The sequence below is a fragment of the Oncorhynchus mykiss genome, chromosome 20 (genome assembly GCF_057628025.1).
Source record: "Oncorhynchus mykiss isolate SJ-2025 chromosome 20, ASM5762802v1, whole genome shotgun sequence".
Taxonomy (NCBI): Eukaryota; Metazoa; Chordata; class Actinopteri; order Salmoniformes; family Salmonidae; genus Oncorhynchus; species Oncorhynchus mykiss.
Window position 1 is genome coordinate 38,916,248 of NC_143041.1, and position 24,249 is coordinate 38,940,496.

Below are 24,249 nucleotides of genomic sequence, written 5' to 3' on the forward strand. Positions count from 1 at the left end.
CATATCAACTGCAATCAGCACTGCAATTCTGACTCCGTCCCTTATCCCACTGCTGCCCGCAACGGGTTGGGTTTCACGGTGCCTCCCATTCAGCATTACACCTGTACTCCCACTGTAGCTCAATTCCACCTTGCAAAGTTTGCATTTCACAACCTTCTCATTTAACTTCTCAAAGTATTGCCATACAGCACTTTGCTACTGTCGTTTTCCGGTCTCACTCGCTGCCATTTTTTCAACTGTTATCGAGGATGACGTGCGGAGCTCTTTATATTCATGGCAAATAATTAGAAAGATGCATATCTCCTCCTACTAACGTCACAGCATTGTTGCATTAGGTGTTTATTTAAAGGTGCAATAATGCAGAAATCGAGCAGCCATTTCCTAGCTGCTAAAATTCGAACAGTTCTCTGAATTTCAGTTTGTTACAAAACAATCAATGTACCATCTAAACCACTGAAATATTTGGAATACCCCAAAATATTATATTTTCAGCTCTTTGTATGTGGTGTACAAAACCGAAAGCAAAAGACACAAAAACAAAACTTAAGACTGGAAGCGTAGAAGTAGTGCACATAGAACATCTACTACTTCTTAGACTTGCTTTCAATGAGAATAAACAGATTTATAACTCATATTTCTATGTGAATTTAGTTGGGTTGCCCAAAAAGATACATATTGCACTTTCAATTATTTTTATTTAACCTGTTTGTTAGTGGTCATTTTGATAACTGCACTGTGATTTTAACTTTGTATAAAAAAAAATGTAAGACACTTGTTTATTTTTTTAAATTATTTTTTATGTTTAACGATCCCAATTTAGTTTAAACGTCACACCCCTAGTTTAGAGCAGTGGTTCTCTTCTCACCATTACGAGAGACATCAAGTTCTACCAGCTGCATGAAGTTGGCTATCTCTGGAGGAAGCCTCTGGATCTCGTTGTCACTCAGGCCCAGCTTTCGTAGCTTTACCAGCTGAAAAAATGGCTGAAAAAGACAACACACATCAGATTAGCAGTAGGCCTACAGTTGACATGGACATAGGAAACATTCAGTGTGAACAAACACGATACAACATGGTGATCAATAGTTTGTCCCATCCTGAAAATGTGATGCAACAGTAGTATGTTGATAAAATAAAACATTTTCCAGATTGAACCAAATTAAAATGTTGAGTGAGTCTTAAAAACAGGTTGTAGGCTAACCATACTTGTCCACAAATCAACTCAGTAAATAAGTTTAAAACCAGCAAAAAAGTAAAGCAATTAGGCCTAAGAGTGGTGGTCAGTGGCCTGGGAAATATTGTTCAGTTCCTACCCAGTTCTCTGATGTAATCATCCATTCTTCTGGATGATGACCTACTTGGATGGTGTCTTATCCTGACACTGCCAGGCACTCCAAGTCAACATGCAATTTAAACATCTCCGTTTCATAGATATAAAAATTACACCCCCAAAAAGACCCTTTTCAAAAAACAGACAATTTCAAGAACACTATGAAAGATGGTTGGAAACGCTTCTAATCGGAACAATGTCCTGCACAAGTCTCACTATAGGTCTCCACTAATAACTGAAAGCGAGCTCACAATCTTCATTGTCTTTTCACAGAAGTCGTGAGGGAATTATATATATAGCCCTCCACTTTAATTGAATTATGAATAATAGGCTACTGGTATAAAAAAAAAGATCTCAGATGAAGTAGGCCTATTTTAAGGACAAGTAGTCTACTTTGATTGCAAACCCAAGGCAATCAGTGATGACAGTGAACTGGACTCCCAATTAGCATTTGAGAGCACACTCAATCTAGGCTTCCACCTTTGACATATTCTACCTGCAATTAACTGCAAATGTATTCTAGATATTCTACTGGTAAGTAAACCTACAGAAAGGACAAAGACTTAGCCTAGCCCAAAGGCTATTTAGGATAAATAACCTCGTGTTTGAACGGTAGCAATGTTGTGAGATAGGACTAACTTCAACCTACCTGACTAGGCCTACTCAGAATGAATCAGTTAGAGGTGACAATGACGAGCTAAAATGGAGACTAGAGCCAATTAAACATGCTAATACACCAACAAGCTAAAAAATGGAGACGAGAGTCAATTTACTAAACAAGCAATAGGCCTACATGCCTTTCGTATTGGCTGCGCTTGTGCTGTTCCCTGATAATAAAAAAAAGTTAAAAGAAATGCTGTGGTTGTCGGATATTTACATTTTCCTGTTCACAATACCGCATTCTATGTCCACAACAAACCTAGCCTAATCATAACTGGAATGAAAACAGGTATTCATGGGACGGAGACACAGACAGACACACCCAGACAAGACAGCACTAGATTAAACTAACACAGGTTTCATCTCATGTTTGTCATGACCTGAAACTCATGGTTTCAACAACCTTATGACCAGACAGAGAGAGGAGCATACAAGCCTCTATTCTGTTCATTATAAATATAGACTAGGCCTTGGTCTGTTCTAATGTCCCAACAACAAGTTGAATCCGCCGTTCCAGAGTACAATGTCAGAAACAGGAACGACAGGTTAGGCTTTCGTTCACCCCCCACGGCACGCCCCCAACTCATCCTATAGGCTAGAAGTACTGCTGTACACAGCTTTTCTATTCATATTATTGTCCATAAAAAACACAAACAATGAACAAAAATATTAAACGCAACATGTTACAATTACAAAGATTTTACTGAGTTACAGTTCATTTAAGGAAATCGGTCAATTTAAATAAATTCCTTAGGCCCAAATCTATGGATTTCACACGACTGGGCAGGGGTGCAGCCATGGGCGGGCATAGGCCCACCCACTGGGGAGCCAGGCCCACCCACTTGGGAGCCAGGCACAGTCAACCAGAATGAGTTTTTCCCCACGAAAGGACTTTATACTCAACACTCATCCCCCCTCAGACAATCCCACAGGTGAAGAAACCGGGTGCATAGATCCATGGCTGGCGTGGTTAATTGTGATCTATGGTTGAGAGGCCAGTTGGACATCCCTCAAAACTAGAGATGTGGCATTGTGTTGTGTGATAAAACTCCCCACTTTAGAGTGGCTTTTTATTGTCCCCAGCACAAGATGCACCTGTGGAATGATCATGCTGTTCAATCTGCTTCTTGATATGCCACACCTGTCAAGTGGATGGATTATTTTTGGCAAAAGAGAAATGCTCACGAACAGGGCTGAAAACACATTTGTGCATAAAATGAAAGAAATAAGCTTTTTGTGCATTTTTTTTTATTTCAGCACATGAAACATGGGACCAACACTTTATATGTGGAGTTTATATTTTTGTTGTGCGTATATTTATATTTCAGATGGATATTGCTCATCCTGATATCTTTATTTTGGGGATTTGTGTATTGTTCGGTATTACTGCACTGTTGGGGTTAGGAACCAGCATTTCACTGCACCTCCGATAACATCTGCAAAATATATATGTACAAAACAAATAAAATTAGAATGATTTGATTGGCACCATGAAAACTGAAATAAACCGTTCCCCACTCAAGTCAATATTTGGGTTATCCTAAATTCAACTGAGGTGTATCCTAATGACTCCCACAAACTAAACTTCTCTATACCAGTGTCTTTACAAAAGGAAAGGTTCCTGTTTAAAAATAGATAAATATCAACAAAATAAAAATCTAGTAGACAACAGAGTTGAACTCCTCAGATTGAACAGCATAGCAGGGTTAGAGTGATCTGTTAATTTGGTCTGTTTGAGATAGCCTATTTCATGATTTAAGCTGTTCTTTAGATTTAAGTTCAGTGTCCATCTTGTACAGGACATTATCCAAAGCCAAAGGTATTAGCTTGAAAACTGAAAAAAAAACTAGCCTACAATTAGCCTAGTTTAACCTAGGCATATTCCCTGTGGCCTAGCTCAAAAGGTTCTCTAAACTAAACTGAACAAGCCTGATTAAGACCATTCAAAGTCATAGATGCTCAAGGACGACTTGTTCAAACAGATGCCAAAATTCATTAACTTAACCTAACAAACTACCGGTACCGACTCTGTCTAGCCTATATAAATGAGGGGCCCCAAGAGGTTAAACAAACCAGAATGGCTAGGGGTAAAGGGGTTTGTCAAACATTCCAAACCATTTGACGTGGTTACTTTCTACAACATCTTTCATAGTTTTCAAGGGGAAATTATCACCTAGATCAGGGTTCCCAACTATCGGCACCCAAAGTTCTGAGCAAAAAAAAATCTTGTTTTTTGGGGGGGGTGGACAGAAGACTAAAAACTAGTCATATGTGACCGACCGGCTCGATCTCATGTAGCAAAATTTGACATGGTGTATTTTACATTGAATAAAAGTAGACAGAGCTAGAAAATGGCATATCATGCACTACAGTTTAGGAACAATGGGAAAGTAATTTTGCTTTGAAAGTTGATATACTTGTAACCGCACTTGAGAAAATGGCCCTTGAATGTTTTGGTAAACCTACTGGCCAGAGTGTGCCGTGGGCGTTCATAAACTCAGAGGGTTGTCAGTTTGTCCATTCGTAAATTCAGAGCATTTAGCTCTCAGAGCACACATTGAATGTTCTGGCTGAGGAGTAGGGTTGATCCAAGCGTTCTGACCTAACAGCAGCAGTCAGGCTCCCAAGCTAACGTTGACTAGCTACTTCCAGACACATGAGAGAACAGCTCACTGACCATTTTACTCACCTTAGCAGAGCTGGTTAGGTTGTTTTTATGTTATCCAAAGCGTTGGTGACGAAATGTGCTGCTGGCAACAATTTAATTACGTTTTTTTGCCAACGTTTACTGACACTGGCCATATTCAACGGGCGTTCGTAAAAATACGTCAGTTATTCTGCTCTCTGGCACATTCAGACGAGAGTGCTCTTTAAATCAGAGTAGATGGCAAGAACAAATTTACAAGCTACGTCTTTCGACAGTTGTTGCAGTAACATCATGAACATTCTATTGGTGACTTGCATAGTGGTCTTTTGTTAAGACATAGCTAGCAAAATAATGAACCATAAACTCAATGTTACTACCCTGCATGAATCTGCAGGTAGCTAACCAACCAGGTTCAATGTTAGCTAGCTAGCTAGCTAGCTAGCTAGCTAACATTAGACCCAGGGTTGACCAACCCCTTCCTGGAGATCTACTGTCCTGGAGGTTCAGTCCAACCCTAAATTAGCATATCTGATTCAGCTAGTTAAGGTATTGTTGTGCAGCTAACTAGTAGAATCAGGTGTTTTAACTTCTTGGCGCGCCCATCCCGTTAGCGGGATCATATGTCAACATCCGCTGAACTGCAGAGCGCCAAATATAGCAAAACACAGCTTAGCTTGTTAACCTGTTAGAGCTCTAGGGGCGCTATTTCATTTTTGGATAAAAAACGTTCCCGTTTTAAGCGCGATATTTTGTCACGAAAAGATGCTCGACTATGCATATTCTTGACAGTTTTGGAAAGAAAACACTCTGAAGTTTCAGAATCTGCAAAGATTTTGTCTGTAAGTGCCCCAGAACTCATTCTACAGGCGAAACCAAGATGATGCATCACCCAGGAATTAGCAGAATTTCTGAAGCTCTGTTTTCCATTCTCTCCTTATATGGCTGTGATTGCGCAACGAATGAGCCTACACTTTCTGTCGTTCGCCCAAGGTCTTAGCAGCATTGTGACGTATTTGTAGGCATATCATTGGAAGATTGACCATAAGAGACTACATTTTCCAAGTGTCCGCCTGGTGTCCTGCGTCGAATTCGGTGCGCAATTGCCAGCTGCTTCTACTTTACCATTTGATTCAGGGGAGAAAGCATGTGTCCAAGAACGATGTATCAATGAAGAGATATGTGAAAAACACCTTGATGATTGATTCTAAACAACGTTCGCGTTTTGAGGACTGAATTTTCGGATTTTTTTTGGTAGCCAAATGTGGAGCTATTTCTAATACACAAGGAATCTTTTTGGAAAAACTGAGCATCTGCTATCTAACAGAGTATCCTCATTGAAAACATCAGAAGTTCTTCAAAGGTAAATGATTTTATTTGAAGGCTTTTATGTTTTTGTTAATGTTGCGTGCTGGATGCTAACGCTAATGCTAACGCTAAATGCTAACGCGAAATGCTAACGCTAGCTAGCTACTTTTACACAAATGATTGTTTTCCTATGGTTGAGAAGCATATTTTGAAAATCTGAGATGACAGTGTTGTTTACAAAAGGCTAAGCTTGAGAGATGGCATATTTATTTCATTTCATTTGCGATTTTCATGAATAGTTAACGTTGCGTTATGGTAATGAGCTTGAGTCTGTATTCACGATCCCGGATCCGGGATGGGGAGATCAGAAAGGTTAATCCACCTGGTGTGTCAGATTTCAAAAAAGCTTTACAGCAAAAGCTATCCAAGCGTTTATGTTAGGACATCTCTCTCAGCAGACAAAACTTTACAAAAAGCTAGCAGCCAAGTAGATTGGTCACGAAAGTCAGAAAAGCAATAAAATGAATCGCTTACCTTTGGTGATCTTCGGATGTTTGCACTCACGAGACTCCCAGTAAATGTTCCTTTTGTTCCATAAAGATTTTATATCCAAAATACCTCCATTTGGTTGGCGCGTTTTGTTCAGAAATCCACAGGCTCGAGCAGTCACGACGGGGCAGACGAAAATTCCAAATAGTATCCGTAAAGTACGTAGAAACATGTCAAACGATTTCTATAATCAATCCTCAGTTTGTTTTTACAATAAATAATATTTCAACCGGACCGTTGCTTTTTTAAGAGGGGAGAGAGAATATGTCTGCTCCAAGCTGTTGCGCATGCAAAACTCTGCTGGCACCCAGCCATCGACTGATGCGATGTGATCGTTCTCGCTCATTTTTCAGAATAAAAAAGGCTGAAACTATGTCTAGTCTAAAGATGGTTCACGCCATGTGGAAGCCATAGGGAAAGGAATCTGGTTGATATCCCTTTAAAAGTGGAGGGAAGGCATGCAATGGAACAGGGAGATTCGTTTCTCTTAGGCACTTCCTGGTTGGATTTTCCTCAGGTTTTCGCCTGCAATATCAGTTATGTTATACTCACAGACAATATTTTGACAGTTTTGGAAACTTTAGAGTGTTTTCTATCCTAATCTGACAATTATATATGCATATTCTAGATTCTGGGCCTGAGAAATAGGCAGTTTAATTTGGGTACGTTTTTCATCCAAACATCAAAATATTGCCCCCTACACGCAACAGGTTAAATTAGGGTTGGATTGAAAACCCACAGGACAGTAGATGTCCAGGAAGAAGGTTGGACAGCCTTGCATTAGGCTATAACTTGCAATGAAAATGGCTCTGGGATACAAATAATATTACTATACAGATCATACTTGTAACGTTAGCTAACATGCCAGCCAGTTAACTTTAGCTAGCGACCTAACAGTAGGCTTTAACTTGAAATGAAAACTGACAAAATTAGAAATGTATTATAACTGAAATGCATGGATGCCCTCTGTCATGGATGCCATGGTTTCCCTTAGTTTGAAGATGTAATCCAGAGACAGGTATTTTCACCAGCCTTCTGTGTTCTCTTTTCGAGAACATAGAATCTCCTTAGCTATCATACTCTAATTCCACTGATTTCAAAGCACGGGCCTCCAGAAAGTGGAGAGCAACACTGATAACTTTCAACAACAAAAAAGCTGTGTTAGAAAGGATTACCTACAAATACTACAGTTCGGATTGGTCTGCAAAAATCCAAATTCATCTCTCGGCATGTCCAACCCATCCATTATCTCAGCCAATCATGGCTAGCAGGAAGGTTCCTGACTTTTTCCATGGCTAAACCAACTAGGCTCATAATTTAACAATTGTATTCATACTTACAGATAGCATACACATTTGTTAGTAATGCACATGAAAGTTCACATGTTCCAGAAGGCATTTCTGCCAAAAAAAACGTATTTATTTGATCAAAATGAGTTTACGTTCAAATGGCTCTCCTGCAGTGGTGTAATACTTTAGAGTACAACTTAAATAGTTTGAGTGTCTGTCCTTTATTTATATTTTTGCTAATTTCACTTTTACTTCACAACATTCCTAAAGAAAATTTACTTTTTACTCCATTTCCCCTGACACCAAAAAGCAATCATTACGTTGACAGGAAAATGGTCCAATTCACTCACTTATCAAGAGAACATCCCCGGTCATCCCTACTGCATCTGATCTGGCGGACTCACGAAACACAAAATGCTTATTTTGTAACGTATGTCTGAGTGTTGGAGTGTGCCCCTGGCTATCCGGGAAAAAAATGTGGGACGAAACTCCTCCCACTGCAACTGGATCCTGGACTTCCTGTCAGGCCGCCTCCAGGTGGTAAGGGTAGGTAACAACATCTGCCACGCTGATCCTCAACACATGGTCCTTCAGGGGAGCGTGGTCAGTCCCCTCCTGTACTCCCTGTTCACTCATTACAGCATGGCCAGGCACAACTCCAATACCATCATTAAGTTTGCTGACGACACCAGTGGTAGGCTTGATCACCAACATTCATGAGACAGCCTATAGGGAGGAGGTCAGAGAACTGACCGTGTGGTACCAGGATAACAACCTCTCCCTCAATGTGATCAAGACAAAGGAGATGATTGTGGACTAGGGGAAAAGGAGGACCGAGCACACCCCCATTCTTATCGATGGGGCTGGGTGTCCACATCACCAACAATCTATCATGGTCCAAACACACCAAGACAGTATTGAGGAAGGTACGCCAAAGCCTATTCCCCCTCAAGAGACTGAAAAGATTTGGTATGGGTCCTCAGATCCTCAAAAAGTTCTACAGCTGCACCATCGAGAGCATCCTGACTGGTTGCATCAGTGCCTGGCATGGCAACTGCTCGGCCTCCGATCGCAAGGCACTAAAGAAGGTAGTGCGTACGGCCCAGTACATCACTGGGGCCAAGTTTCCTGCCATTCAGGACCTCTATACCAGGCGGTGCCAGAGGAAGGTCCTAAAAATGGTCAAAGACTCCAGCCACACTAGTCATAGACCATTCTCTCTGATATCGGCAAGCGGTACCGGAGTCTAGGTCCAAAACGCTTCTAAACAGCTTCTACCCCCAAGCCATAAGACTTCTGAACACCTAATCAAATGGCTACCCAGACTATTTGTATTGTCCGCCCCTCCCCTTTTACGCTGCTGCTACTTTGTTTATCATCCATCCACTTTAACTTCACCTACTTACATATTACGTAAATTATCTAGACTAACCTGTGCCCCCCGCACATTGACTCGGTACCCTTGTATATATAGCCTCGCCACTTATTTAACTGCTGCGCTTTAATTATTTTTTACTGAACACTTATATTATATATATACTTATATATGTGACAAATGAAATTCATTTTGAAGTAGTATTTTACTGGGTGACTTTCACTTAAGTCATTTTCTATTAAGGTATCTTTACTTTTACTCAAGTGTGACAATTGAGTACTTTTCCCACCACTGTTCTCCTGTAAAGTAGTCATGCGCAACATACACCAAGTTTCCTGAAACAAGTCACATATGAATTAACTCTTTCGAACTGTTTCAGCTGGGAAGCATGCGGATGCCTTAAGACTACTAATTTGATGCCTGTGTTGCTAAGTTGACAACACCTAGGCTAGCCTACATCGTAAACGCTAAAAATTGGACAAGAAGAACAGTTTTGATTAGGACTGGCTTTGGTATATTAAGCGAAGTTAGCACATCTGTAAATACTTAACAAAGACAATGGCAAACTTCAAAGGTGATGCTAGGCCTAGAGCTTGACAGAACAAAGGAGGACTCATGTTGCGCCATAACACCCTGATACTGACTGCACCTTTGTTAACAACTTCCTTGTTTTCATGGCTCAATGTGAGGAAGAGCAGACCTGCTGGCTGTCAGACATGACTAACCTAGCACAGAATGCGGCACCTTATCGCTCAACAAACTAGATGGCTTCTTATACTAGGCTCCTATGCCCTTTAGTCTACTGAGGTTAGACTAAATTCCACATGGGTGATTGGGACTTTTGAATAGCCTAGGCCACCCTATGCCAAATGTGTGGAAATAAATGTAGAGAGGGTGGGGAAATAAAGCTATAACCTATTAATTTGTCAAATGTTCACCTCTTCAAATAAGCATTTCTGAAAATGTAATGTGGCATCTCTTTATAATCAAAATCCCAAAGTATCAATTTCTACTGATATCTAGACCAGCCTAATGCAGAATGATCAACATCTCAAAATGAGATGTGGTAGGCTTGTGCTGGGGTTAGGTGAACAGCTCCCTTTTTTCTGTAGTTCCTACTATTTAGGCTAAGTGAAGTTGTAAAAGTAAAATAGCCTAGGACAGGGCCGAGTTTGGGAAATGATGGCCTAGGCTATAGGCAACAGATATACTCACAGGACTTGGAGAGATCACTATCTCTATTGACAATGGCACAGCTAGTTCTACAAGTTAGGCTAGCCTGCAAGTATATGCAGTTAGACATCCCTTGCTTGATTCCTCAACGAAAGGAACACCTGATACGCATCCTCGAAATCTAGGCTACTTCTTGTCCAATCATTCACTACCTGACCATTTGCTATCCCCCCAAAAATCTGAGATTTATTTAACCACTAATAAACTAACACAAATCTTCTGGCAATTGTAGTGCACCAAACGGTTAATTTCTTTGTAGACGAGTTCCTCGCCAACACTCATGAGAAAGTGATGGAAAAGAGGAAGAAACAGGAACGTGGCCAACTCCCGTTTCATGTTTCCACAAGTTGATAAAAAGACCAGTCTGCATTTTCTCTGCAACGACTCCTTTTCAAGAAGAAAAAGGTATCACGTTATTATGTAGACTATATAGAAAGCTATATGATATGTTAAATCAGAATTGTATTTAATTAACTAGGCAAGTCAGTTAAGAACAAATTCTTATTTATAATGACAGCCTTCCCCGCACAAACCCGGACGATGCTTGACCAATTGTACGCCGCTCTATGGGACTCCCAATCACAGCCGGACATGATACAGCCTTGGATGATGCCAATTTATCCAATCGAGAACTTCTCAAGATACAGATGAAGAAATCAAAGAGCCTATGCCAGCCAGCCTTTTCCTCAACTCATTAACTTGAAACAGACAGGCTAAATTCTTCATGCTGTACCATTGTCACGACAACCCAATGGTGAACACACTCATACTATAGGCCTGTCTAGTGTTAAGGCAAGTGTTACATCACCTTGGTAGCAAATCTGATGAGACCACACAATGAGCAGAGCACAGTACAACAGTTACCTGGATAATCTATTATGTTGGACTCATCTTGAGTTCATTTAGCTAGCCTAGATGGTATTAGTTGCATGTGAAGGAACACCAACAATGGTTGTGGTCCATCTTACTGCATGGAATGCAATGTAAGGGCGTAACCCTCTTCCCCGCCAACACCCGCACAAAGAAATGACATGCAAATTTAGAGAATGATGACTGGGATGAAAATGCATGTTTGCTGAATACATTGCTTTCAAGAAACTATTAAAGTTTGACAATCCTGTTTGTCATGGATGACTCATGGTATGGTGGTGTATGCTAAATGGGTCAACTTTGAGCACCTCTATCTCCTGAATGTTCTGGCACTGTGACCTGAATTCCAGGTCCAAAGTCACTGTCTGACCACTTTTACGATGGGCAAATATGTATGAGCGGTTTCGATCAAATCAAAAGGGGTGCGGCCAAAAAGGTTTGGATTTTTATTTTTAAATGGAACGAGCCCTTTATCTTTCAAATATCAGTACCATCGTCTGTCTCTACACAGCCAGACAAGTGTGAATCATGCTGATCGATTTTTTTAGTTTGTTATGTAGCTAGGCTATTCAATAAAGACGTTCGTAGCCAACTAGTCTTCACCATAATAAAGATTAAATTGGCAGTAGAAATTGTAACTTGTTGGAGCAGCAGCAGCAGTGTTGCAGTATGCCAAATAATAGGGCGCGCATCATTTCAAAACAGTCCCCAACATGGGAAATTAATAAGACATGCATGCGGGTGTCCTCTGTCCAGGGTCTTGGCGAGAAGGGGTCCAGCTTGTCATTTTAACGTCAGAATTGACTTTTCGTAGCAGGTTGGGATGTCACCCAGTAGGTTAGAATAATTAGGTTATGGTTAGCTCAAACGTAACCCAAAAAATATATACTTCTGATGTTCATTTGACAAAAGCTGTATCCCTTCTTGCCGCTCAGGGATCCCGAGCGGCGCAGCGGAATAAGGTACTGCATCTCAGTGCTAGAGGCGTCATTACAGACCCGGGTTCGATTCCAGGCTGTATCACAACCTGCCGTGATAGAGTCCCATCGGGCGGCGCAGAGTCGTCCGGGTTTGGCCGTAATTGTAAATAAGAATTTGTTCTTAACTGACTTGCCGAATTAAATAAAGGTTAAATTAATAACATTTTTTTTTTAAAGATCTCTGCCCGGTCCAGACGAATAGCAACATTGTATAATGATTATGTCCCTATGAAATGAAATCATGTACCCAAGTCACCTGTTCAAACTGTAGGTTGTTATTTTCCATGGCATAAATAACTCGTCATTGATTACATTTAATGTACAACTATTTTTTTCCTGACATGACACCACGTAACATTACATCTCATCAGTGAACTGTGCATAATACAGTTTTAGTTAAGCCAGCTAGCAAACACATTCTGCTTACCTTGGGCAGGTCGCGGAGTTGGTTAGCGTCCAGCAAAAGTTCCTCCAAACTCCGACTGTAGCGGTAGATCTCATCCGGGACGTACAACAGAGAGCAGTGCCGCTTATCGATCACTTCAACATGACGGTTGCACCGCCACAGAGGTATACAGTGAAACATCACCGGGTGATGGCAAAATCCGTTCTTAACAAATATCCCGAATAGACGTCCAATTAAAGAAACGGAAGGCGCAACTGAATACAGACACCTAGCTACTAGATTGCTTGCCAAACACTTTCTTGCAGTTGGTCGAACGAATTTCCAAAGCAAACATCTTAACCACCTCCCCCAGGCGTAAATAAATACCAATGGGCACCATGGAATAAAAACGGTGTCTAGCGCTCTCACATTCAATACTTTTGTAGGCTTGGTTTTTTATTCTTTACTCACGTCGCCTCTGGAATGTTAGTTTTTCTAATCGGCTCCCGAAAACATCTCTGTTTAGATCTTATTTCGTGTAGCCTACTGATTTCGTTGTCCCAGAGTTATTTTCCCCTCAGAACAGTGGTGTACTCATTCGGCAGATTCTGTTGCCAAATGTTTCTTAAACGGAAGCAAACGAAACGACATGGGCGGGACTTACCTGAATTAGTCCAATAGAAACTCTTGTTTTAGTTGCAAAACGTTTCTGCAACTGTTTGGACTAATGATTACACCCCTGTTTCTGACCCGGAACATTCACTCCCTCGTTTCAATCTGACGTCACCATTCCTAACTGCTCCTCCCTTTGTATTTCACTCACACCCTCTGGAAAAGTAGAAGCAAGAGAGAGGATCGCGATTGAATCAGTAGCCTTTCTTCAGTTGGCCTACTGTACCTCAGCTCAGTGTTATTTTAGCCTGAAATATCCTAGTTTTGTCTTTAATACTCTGTTCTTAATACAGTTTATTCTGGGAGTTATGCTCCCGAGTGGTGTAGTGGTCAAAGGCACTGGATCTCAGTGCAAGAGGCCTCCAAACAGTCCCTGGTTTGAATCCAGGCTGTTTTTGGGAGTCCCATAGGGCAGCACACAATTGGCCCAGCATCGTCCGGGTTTGGTAGTCATTGTAAATAAGAATTTGTTCTTATCCGACTTGCCTAGTTGTTGGTTCAATTTAAAAACATATACACACTTTAGAGTAGGTAACATACAAAAAAAAACAAAGCCGGGTGTCAATCTTGTAAGTCAAATATGAATCTGTCTTTATGGGGCAGCTGTCAGAAATGTACATGTAAACCTGGGGTGCGTTCAGTTTGGTTCAACTTTTTCTACGTTGCATTAGTTTGTAGCCTACTGAACACTTTCCAAGAACAGTGCACACAGTTCAACAGCCTTTGAGGTAGGCCTGTTTTCTCCCGTTTGGCTATATCAATATGGGTGTGACCATTAGATATCGCAAAACTCATACACAAGCGCCCTCTGGGCCACCATAACCACACAGTTCTTTACAACCAGTAAAGATCAGTACAGTACCGGTTCCGTTGAATTAAACCGTTGAACACAGTTGTCATACTGAATGCACCATTGATGTAGGTCCATCCACCAAAAAGCAATGAATACAAATATAGAACCCATTTTCAAAATAGTGAGGGCGTACCGTCTGAACTCAAGTCATCGCTTGCCTTTGTAATTCAGGATTAATCCGTCTTCACTTGATGAACATCTAGGTCAGCGGGTCTCAACCCTGGGGTAACTCCACTAGTAACTGGCATACCCACAGATGGTACTTGGGAAGACTCATAATAACATGGGCATTGGGATCAGTTGATGGGATATTTTGGGTAGAGCCAAATGTGTTGAGTGTACAGCACATGTCAAACGCATTCCACAGAGGGACGATTGTCTGCAGGTACATTCTTCCCTTGTACTTGATGAATAAAGGTCACTAATTAGTAAGGAACTCCACTCTTAATTTCCAGGTATTAATTTAAAAGGAAAAACCAAAAGCCAACAGAGACAAGGCCTTCATGGAATGAGTTTGACGCCTGTGTCCAGTAACCAAAAATGTTGAGAACCACTGCTCGATCGTGAAAAAAATTAATAATTATTGTTGATAATATGGGCATAACACTTGCATTTTCTTCTCTTATCCACTAAGAGGCACTAGAACATACTAAATGACAACACTAGCCCCCTGAAAATAACAGGCATACAGGCATCTGCCAAAATAATGTTGACACTATACAATGTATATTGAACACAGGCGGTTCCACAAGGGTGTGGTTCCTGAATTAAGCAATTACCATGCTTAGGGTCATGTTTAAAATAGCTGGGCAGGCAATTAAAGTATTTTTGCTACCATGGCTATGCCCCCATCAGAATACTATGCCCCCCTCCACAGGGAACAAATGGTCACTGAATGGTTTGATGAGCATGTAAACCATATGCTATTGTCGTCTCGGTCACAAGATCAACCCAATTGAACACTTATGGGAGAATCTGGAGCTGGGCCTGAGACAGCGTTTCCCACCATCAACAGAACACCCAATGGAATTTCTCACAGCAGAATGGTGTGGGATCCTTCCAGTAGAGTCCCAGACTCTGGCTCGTGGTGGCCCAACGCTCTATTAAGACACTGTTGGGGTTTCCTTTATTTTGGCAGTTAGCACCATGTCCACAAATAGATGAAAGGCCAAAAACAATGCATGGTTTTCATCTTATTTAATAGTGCAATTCAGTGTTTGACAATATGAACAAACAAATAACATTGAAACATACCCATCCTTCAAATGCAGCAATTGTTTTACAAGCAGCATGGGCAAAAAACTTCATACAAAGATGGCCCGGCCCAATAGCTACACTGAGTATACAAAACATTAAGAACACACCTTCCTAATATTGAGTTGCACACCCCCCACCCCTCAGAACAGCCTTAATTCGTCAGGAATGGACTCTACAAAGTGCCGAAAGCATTCCACAGTTGTCAAGTTGGCTGGATGTCGTACCGTTCTTGCCAATTCACCCTCTGAATGCCACACATACACAAGCCATGTCTCAAGGCTTAAAAATCCTTCTTTAGCCCATCTCCCCCCCCCCCCATCTACACTGATTGAAATGAATTTAACAAGTGACATCAATAAGGGATCATAGCTTTCACTTGGATTCAACTGGTCAGTCTCATGGAAACAACAGGTGTCCTTAATGTTTTGTATACTCAGTGTATAGTTACAGCTCCAATTTGGTCTCAAAAAGTAAAGTAGGCCAAGAAAGGGACATTTTGGCCTGGAATGAATAGTGAAAAGGAGGCATGAAGTGGAATCAATGCACCTGTATCCACAACAGTTTCCAGCAGTCCATCCATCCTCTTAGGGCCTTCATCTACGCCCCATCGTTTTAAAGGCCTTCAGAGACTTTGCCATCATAGGTGCCACCCCTCAAGAGAAAGAAGTAGAACGTTCGTAACTTGGCCATAGCCTGGTGTAACAAGCCTCATCTGTGTATTTCACAGTAAAAACAATGGTTAACACTGTGATCAAGCTGGTTCCACAGGCTAATTTGACCGGTCTAGGATTATGAACGGCCAGACTGATGTTGATTTCTATATTTGATCTTCACAAGTACACCTACTGTATACCATTGGCATGGGGTGTATTCATTAAGAAATGCATTAAGGCACAAGCATTGACTTCTACTAGAAGTTGCTGGCCTACGACAGCTGCATGCACAAAATGGGAGAAGTACAATTTGATCCGCGTATATTACCATTAGCCTCACAAAAGGAATCAGTCCCTGGAGTAAAAAGTTAGATATAATGTCAATACAATTACACTGTTCATGAATCAGTAGTAAAGTATTGTTAACCCATTAGGTGCCAAGTGATTCTACTTACGTGTTTTTTTGCGGGAATCTTGTCCTTGGCTTGTCCCAGAGACAGTGGTGCTAGGCCTAGGAGGTTCAACATAGCAGGGTCTGGCTCTGTTTTCCTGGGCCTTGACACTGAGAAGGAGAGGGGCAGTACACAGTGTTAAGATCATGGCGTCTACATTACGGTTACATCCCAATTGCATACACACACAAAAATGATTTAATAACACTGTTAGAGAAACTGTAAACCATACTCAGACAGAAAAGGATGAACAAACATGTTGGAGTTTGAACAAATACGTTTTTTAAAAACGGTATAAATAGCATCAGTTCAAAAGCGCCACCAGAAATGTCTAAAACCATTTGTTGTATTGATACTGGCAAATGTATTGAGTCAAGTCTAGTGAACAATGTCTGTTGCAATGATTTGTTGCAGTGGAAAACTGAGGACAAGCAGAATGAATGACTAACCAGAATGAAACCAGTTTATCCGGCACCCTTCTCGAGAGAAAGGTATTTAATCTAGCACTACCGCGATCTTAACAGCCAGGTTATGGCTCTGTTTAGCAACCGTTGCTGGTTATTTTCATTTGGGGGGAGTAGAGCGTAGGCCACGGGAACGAATAAACACTGTCCGTGGTCAGGTGATTGAGCTACCAATGAAAGTACAATGACATGAGTAAACCATTGAGGAGTAGAATGTCAACCATGTGTTATGATCCTCTAGTGAATACATTAGGCTCAGTATTGAGTTGTTACCCATCTTATGAAATTATATTAGGAAAACATTACAGTTCATCACGATATTGATTAAAATTAATTTCAGTTAAAATTATAAATTATTCAAAGGATAGCAACTCCATAAGATGTATGATTGTCATACTTGGAGCAAGAATAATGTATTTTCTGGCCTATACATTTGTAAGTAGGCATCTTCGTCACCATGGTCAATATGAGAATGACAGGATGGTGGGGACAGACCTGGGCCTGTCCAGTGGGTGAGGTGGCAGTACGACACCAGTAGGTCCATTGTTCTCCTGCTGGATTCGTGGATGTCTTGCAGTTCCATGGATCTCTTGCTGAATTCTCACATTTCTAGGCGGCTTGGCAACAGAGTTAATAAACGCCATTTTCACCTGCCGGCCTGGGAGTGGGAGAAAGAGGGAAGAAAGTACATTTTAGAAGACAAATTCCTATTCCACAACTAATATTAGTGAAAAGACCTACAGTAAGTAAATATGCCAACTGTGTCGAGTCTATAAGATAATAAAAATACTACCATTCACACATTAAGGAATAATTGCACTATAGCATTTAGTTTACTGTTAGAAATGGGGAGATATGAATTTTACAGAACCCCAGTCAGTGATGGGAAAGGCTTTATTCTACATAATCTCCAGCCCTACAAGGCCAGCAGAGGCCATGACAGATTGACAAGGTTTAGATTTAACCCCGTAGCCAGTCGCCCTTTAGATCTATTCATAGCCTGTTGGTCGGGGGACAGATGGCCAGGTCGACATTAACCCAGTGCCTGGTCAGCATTAAGGGGTAGTCTTGCTCAGATCACTTCAAAACAACTGGGCCAACTGTTGCTCAGTCCCTTTCAACCCAAGACCAGAGTTTGTAAAGTGGAGGATCTCAGTTCAAAAGGTAGCATAACTTGACGTCAGAGCATGAGCACTGTCCAAAGGCTGAATGGTAAGACATCTAGGATTACTTTTTGACCTGTCCAAGAACTTGAATGTCAAGGATTTCCTGTGAATGATGTGAAGCAATACAAAAACATGCTGAAATAGCAAACCTTTGGGTTTTCCTGAATGGGCAGAGACTATGGTTTTAGTCAGTCTTTGGAGCTTCCTCTCCCTTTCCTCAGATAGCCTCATATGCATCTCTCTCCAGGACTCGTACTCCTCTAGATGGGCATTCCTGAAGTCCCGCTGACAGTGCTTCTCCCATAAGTGATCAGTCAAGCCAACATACATCTGTCAGAGAGCACAGACGGTTTAGCTGACAACATCACGAAAACGATGTGCACGATTCAATGGGGCAGAAGTCCTGTGATTCTGGATGGCCAGATAGCTAGCAACAATGACAAGAAGCTGCCATGTGGGGAATCGTAGGTGGCTCGTGTCAGCTTGTTCTTGATACCATGTCTTGTTGAGGTGTTGACTAATGTCATGTCTATGCTAATTTGGCAAAACAAATTGCTAGCTAGCCAACCAACAACGATAATAATGTATTTGAGACATGTACTCATTGTGCAAATGTATTTAAACATTGAAATATAGTTTACATGTTGTAAATAACCTAAGCCAACCAAGTCTGTTTTGTCCCATAGTTGCGTACGCGTCATTTTTCTTGCTAAACAACCAACCCGTCTATTGGCTGATCAGTGAAAATGGCAAATCTGCTCACAGTACCCATATTTGTTACCAAACCTTACAAATCTAAGCCATCAGTATTCACAGCTATGAAGTGTCAAATTGGTGTAAGAATATTCGTTTTATTTCTTTTTATACCAAGTTGCCATGGTGAAGCTATATTACCTATGCAACACTATCAGATATACAGGAAGTACTTGCAGGTTGGCACTCAGGGGTAAAGTGATGGGAGGCCTGTCCAGCATTAACCCTTGCAGGCACAACACTTAAATCAGGCCTCCTCAAAATCAACTTAAGAATGGGATTCTTACCGGGTTGCACTCTTCAATACGAAACAGCTGATCAGGTGTACAGCGCTCTAGTACTGGCTCAAGGATTTCAAATGGGACCCCTCCGATCTCATAGAGCACTAAGAAAAGATCAGAGCTTTAACATTCTCTCCATCCAAAGGACAGCCTGCGTAAGAGTGTTGAGGTTCCCTGCCTGGGCCATACTCACAGTCAATGTTGTTCTGCAGTGCCCGAATACATTGCTGGTACAAGGACATCATGGTTGGGAGAAAGGCGGACTTTGCACCAGAATAGACCTGCATCTTCCGGTTGAGTCTTTGACCAGTGAAGACCGGGCCCTCAGAGACCAAGACTTTAGATTTCTCTTCCACTGAAACAAATTACACATAACACCCCGAAAATACTTTATTTGATCATTTTTTCAACAGGGAGTCCCACTGAGACCAAGGTCTAACAAGGGAGCCCAGCATTTTACATAGCAAGATTAAATAGGATTCAAGTCATGACATGCAACTACATGTTCAGTGGAGTTAGATTAATATTGTAAAGCTTGCTCAATCACAAACCCTTGGGGAAAAAAATACCACAGTTTACACTCACTTTTCCTGTCGTAGTAGTTAAAGTTGGAGAGCTCGTCATATTCGGGTAGAAATGTTGGCAATGGAATATTAAGCAAGTCCATCACAGACCCCTTCATAGCCTTAAAAAGGATGTCTTTGATCAATGTGACATTGTTGAATCAGAATGTCGCCTCAAAACATTTATGAAAATATTTACAATGCATTACAACTCCATGCCAAATGTACCTTTTTAGGCAGTGAAAAATCTGCAGTCGCCGCAGGTAACTGCTTATTGGATTTCGTGCTGTGTGTCTTCACAACCTTTACTTCTTTTTCAACAGTCTTAAGTTTCTTAGGTGTTTTTTTACTGTCAGATTTTTTCTTCCTCTTAGGCGTGTTGATGTCATAGCTCAAGAAAGACTCAAAAGACATGGAGGGCACTTCGACGTCATCGCCATTCGACTTGTCCTCAATCGCCATTTTCTCTTTGGTCTTCGATATTCCCTCTTGTTTAGTCTTTTTGTCTTCATGGCAGACTTGCTTTCTTTCACTTGGTTTCCGCCTCTCTCCATTACAACCTAGGGAGTCACTCGCTGTTTTGTCTTGGTCATTGGATTTGTCAATAACTGTCCATTTTCTATCCGGTTTAGATTTTGATGACTCGTCGCTGGATGGTTTAGGACACGGCAGTGTTTCTGTATTGGAGTCTCTCCTTACCCCACTTTTCCCTCCGTTATCTGATTTGTTGTTAGATTCTTCCCTGGAAATCGACTTGGCTTTCTTGTGGCTGCTCTTAGATGAAAATGTTGTGTTTGGCAGCACAACATTTTCATCTTCAGAATTTCTACTCCAATTACTTTTTTTTCCAGTAACCATTAAACACTCTCGTGTCCCCTTCTGTTTTTTCCCCTCATCCTTGTCCTTCTTCCAAGTACGCTTGTTTTCCTTCTCACTTTTAAAATGATCATTTTTCAATTCACTTGAGTCTTCATCTACTTCCTGTAAATGAGACATCTCTGCAGTACCTTGGTTTTTGTCTTCAGTTTTCAAATGCTCATCTTTGGAAGTACCTTGGTTTTTGTATTCAGTTTCCAAACTTTCTTCATTTCTGTCAGTTTTCAAATGCTCTTTTTCTGAAGTGCCTTTGTTTTTCTCATCAGTTTTCAAATGCACCCCTCTTGAAGTAGGACCATCTTGGTTGTCCTCATCGGTTTTTAAACGCTCATCTTCTGAAGCATTTTGACTTTGGTCCTCTATTTTTGAGCACGCCTCTTTTGAACGGTTTTGAGTCTCTGCATCGGTTACCAAAAGCTTGCTCTGTGAAGCATCCTCCTTCTCTGTATGGCTATATGAGGGAGAAATTCAAACACTCTAGTAATGAACACTGGACAATCATTCAAATTATTCCAAAGCAAGTGTGTTAAGTACAATACCTCAAGGTTTCTTTAGGAACCAATTTCTTCCAGTGACTGACCAATAGCCTAACAGCTTCTCCTGCATCCCCATGCTTGCGCAAAGAGTTTACAGCTTTGCCGATTCCGGTCTCCTAATCATAATCAAAACAAAAAATACATTCAATTGAGTACAAATGGGCACATGCAAACCACAACTCTTCATGCAACACACACACAATTTTAAGTATAGGAGTGTCTTACTGCAAGAATGTCTAGGGTTATATCCAACTCCCTTAGTTTCTTTAAGATTTTCAGGACCTGTAAGATAAACAGATGGCTATGCATAAACCATAGACTGTATATGGTATACATTTTCAGTTTACATTAGGATGCAAACATAGTGCCCATTTCCAAACATTTGTACAAAACTGTCCTTGCACAATTAGAACGCCTAACATGTTTATCATGAACAACTACCACGGGGGATCATGTTTATCATGAACAACTACCACGGGGGATCATGTTTATCATGAACAACTACCACAGGGGGATCATGTTTATCATGAACAACTACCACGGGGGGGGTTCATGTTTATCATGAACAACTACCACGGGGGGGGTTCATGTTTATCATGAACAACTACCACGGGGAGATCATGTTTATCATCAACTACCACGGGGGGGGGGGGGGGATCATGTTTATCATCAACTACCAGGGGGGGGGGATCATGTTTATCATCAACTACCACGGGGGGGATCATGTTTATCATCAACTACCAGGGGGGGGGGGGGGGATCATGTTTATCATCAACTACCAGGGGGGGGGATCATGTTTATCATCAACTACCAGGGGGGGGATCATGTTTATCATCAACTACCACAGGGGGGGATCATGTTTATCATCAACTACCACAGGGGGATCATGTTTATCATCAACTACCACAGGGGGGCGATCATATTTATCATCAACTACCACGGGGGGGGGGGGGGGATCATGTTTATCATCAACTACCACGGGGGGGGGGGGGGGATCATGTTTATCATCAACTACCACGGGGGCGGAATCATGTTTATCATCAACTACCACAGGGGGATCATGTTTATCATCAACTACCACAGGGGGGCGATCATGTTTATCATCAACTACCACAGGGGGGCGATCATGTTTATCATCAACTACCACGAGGGGATCATGTTTATCATCAACTACCACGGGGGGGATCATGTTTATCATCAACTACCACGGGGGGGATCATGTTTATCATCAACTACCACAGGGGGGGATCATGTTTATCATCAACTACCACGGGGGGGGGGGGGGGGGGGGGGGGGGGGGGAATCATGTTTATCATCAACTACCACGGGGGCGGAATCATGTTTATCATCAACTACCACGGGGGGGGGGGGGGGGGGGTCATGTTTATCATGAACTACCACCAATGTGATCATGCCAAGTTTGTATGAAAAAAAATGTTTCTAAAAAAAAGTTAACGAAAGCTGAAACAGCAACGGGAACTAATGGACAGACATGCACAATATGGTAATCCTTGTTTCAGTTCACTAAAAAGCAGTGCTTGATTTGGACATGAGCGCACCAGAGTAGAGTACCGGCACCTAAAATGTTCTACTGCTTGAAGTCCTGTTCCTCTTAATTATTGTGGTGCTCCTGCACCTACATAGAAACAGTAACAGCACCCAAAGTGAATACCTGATCCTATTTCAGTTTGAGTCAAGTACTCCTAGAAAGTCAAAATTGCTGAAGTAGTATGGGACAATCCCCTCCCAGCTTGCCTGCATCCACATCAGTTGTAAAAATGTGGCTGCCTACAGTATGTAGCCTACTGCATGTGTGCAGCAGAGGCCTCACATCCAACCCAGAAACACAAGATACACCTGAAACAAGGTATTCACGTGACAGGTGGCACACGTTTAATCTGTATTCATAATTCTCTCCAACATAACTATTCCAGTAAGTGTTTCCGCAACTCTGCGCCGAATTGACAGACAGCAGCCACAAGTTGGGCAACTGGCTGGGTTGTTAATTATAGCACCAGAGCACTTCTCATTCCCCCCAACAATCTTCCCCACTCCACACTGGTTGACTAGACGGGAAGCATTTTACGTCAAATGTGACTTTTCGTAGAAGGTTATGTGAATTGTGTTAAGGTAAGAAAATGGGTCAACTAAACCCCCCCCCCCCCCCAAAAAAAAATCGCCGAGATTCGAACAGGCAATTGGCAATTTTTGACGTTACTTTGACATTAGCTGCAGCACTTCCTGCCATAACCCTCACGCCTACCCCAATATGAAGTTGTTGCACACATGCTCAGACAACGCATCACCAGCAGCATATACTTAGTCATAAGAGTCCCATGTTGTTAAAGTTGTTCATAAACTCTTCCAAACATGCATGTGTCAAACAAAACACGCATTTAATGAATTGATTTGGGGGAGCAGCCCTGCTGACATTGAATATGTTTAAATAGACCACGTGATTTATTTTGTAAACCTCAGTGCTTCCATCACTAGCCTACCGTACAATAATTGTGATTCAGTCGAGAAGGCTATTAAATTTGAACCATTGGTGTTAATCTATTTATTACTGTCCAGGTAGAGTAATTGTACAATAAATAACCGGAGTAAAACTACAAGCAATTACACTAGTGTGTCTAAAATACCTTCTTTGATTCTGTCGTTTCTTTGAGCTGAACTTTTAACTGCAGCACTTTCTTCGACACGTCAAGTGCGTCCATCACGTTGGCTCACGTGCATTCATTGACCCGAAAGCGCTGCTGCACCACAGTCAGGTTATATAAGGGGCGGTGTCAAAGTGTTTTTTATTAAAGAGGTATGTCCAATTATACAAATATCAATTAATGAACGTGAGCAGATGTCAATGTCACTGTAAAAGACCCCTCTACATCAGAGCATCCCAAAGAGCCTTTAGTATACAAATGAGCCGATGAAATGATGTGGTCCTAAAGTCACAAATGACACATCCATAAGACACATTAGACATCACGGTTGTCTGAGAATCTTCATTCTCATGATAATATTTTTTCTCCATTTGCAATCGGAACTTTATCACCAGTCGAATGAATCACCAGATAACCAACCATACATTGGGTTGACAATT

General features: G+C 41.5%; 2 protein-coding genes and 1 long non-coding RNA gene across 3 annotated transcripts in view; 1 reads left to right on the top strand and 2 right to left on the bottom strand.

Moving 5' to 3' along the window:
• lrrc1 (leucine rich repeat containing 1) overlaps positions 1-13,267 on the bottom strand; it is a 40,967-nt gene extending 27,700 nt beyond the window's left edge. Inside the window, exons 1-2 of the mRNA XM_021576487.3 lie at positions 12,666-13,267; positions 866-983 (exon numbers count right to left, since the gene is read on the bottom strand). Coding sequence (XP_021432162.3) covers positions 866-983; positions 12,666-12,824 — 277 coding nt within the window. The 5' untranslated portion in view covers positions 12,825-13,267. The remainder of the gene's footprint in view (positions 1-865; positions 984-12,665) is intronic.
• Positions 13,268-15,330: 2,063 nt separating this feature from the next.
• On the bottom strand, positions 15,331-23,914 carry eloal (elongin A, like). The gene is made up of 11 exons (XM_021576490.3): positions 23,792-23,914; positions 21,375-21,431; positions 21,153-21,265; positions 19,966-21,064; positions 19,760-19,859; positions 19,368-19,529; positions 19,181-19,278; positions 18,290-18,470; positions 17,470-17,632; positions 16,514-16,620; positions 15,331-16,057 (listed from the first exon to the last, which is right to left on the bottom strand). The coding sequence occupies exons 1-11, from the start codon at positions 23,864-23,866 to the stop codon at positions 15,999-16,001; spliced, it is 2,214 nt and encodes a 737-aa protein (XP_021432165.3). The 5' UTR covers positions 23,867-23,914; the 3' UTR covers positions 15,331-15,998.
• Positions 18,035-18,794, top strand: LOC149974596 (uncharacterized). Its single transcript, XR_016489506.1, has 2 exons — positions 18,035-18,186; positions 18,388-18,794. It is a non-coding gene; the product is annotated as an uncharacterized LOC149974596 (long non-coding RNA).
• Positions 23,915-24,249: the final 335 nt, after the last annotated feature.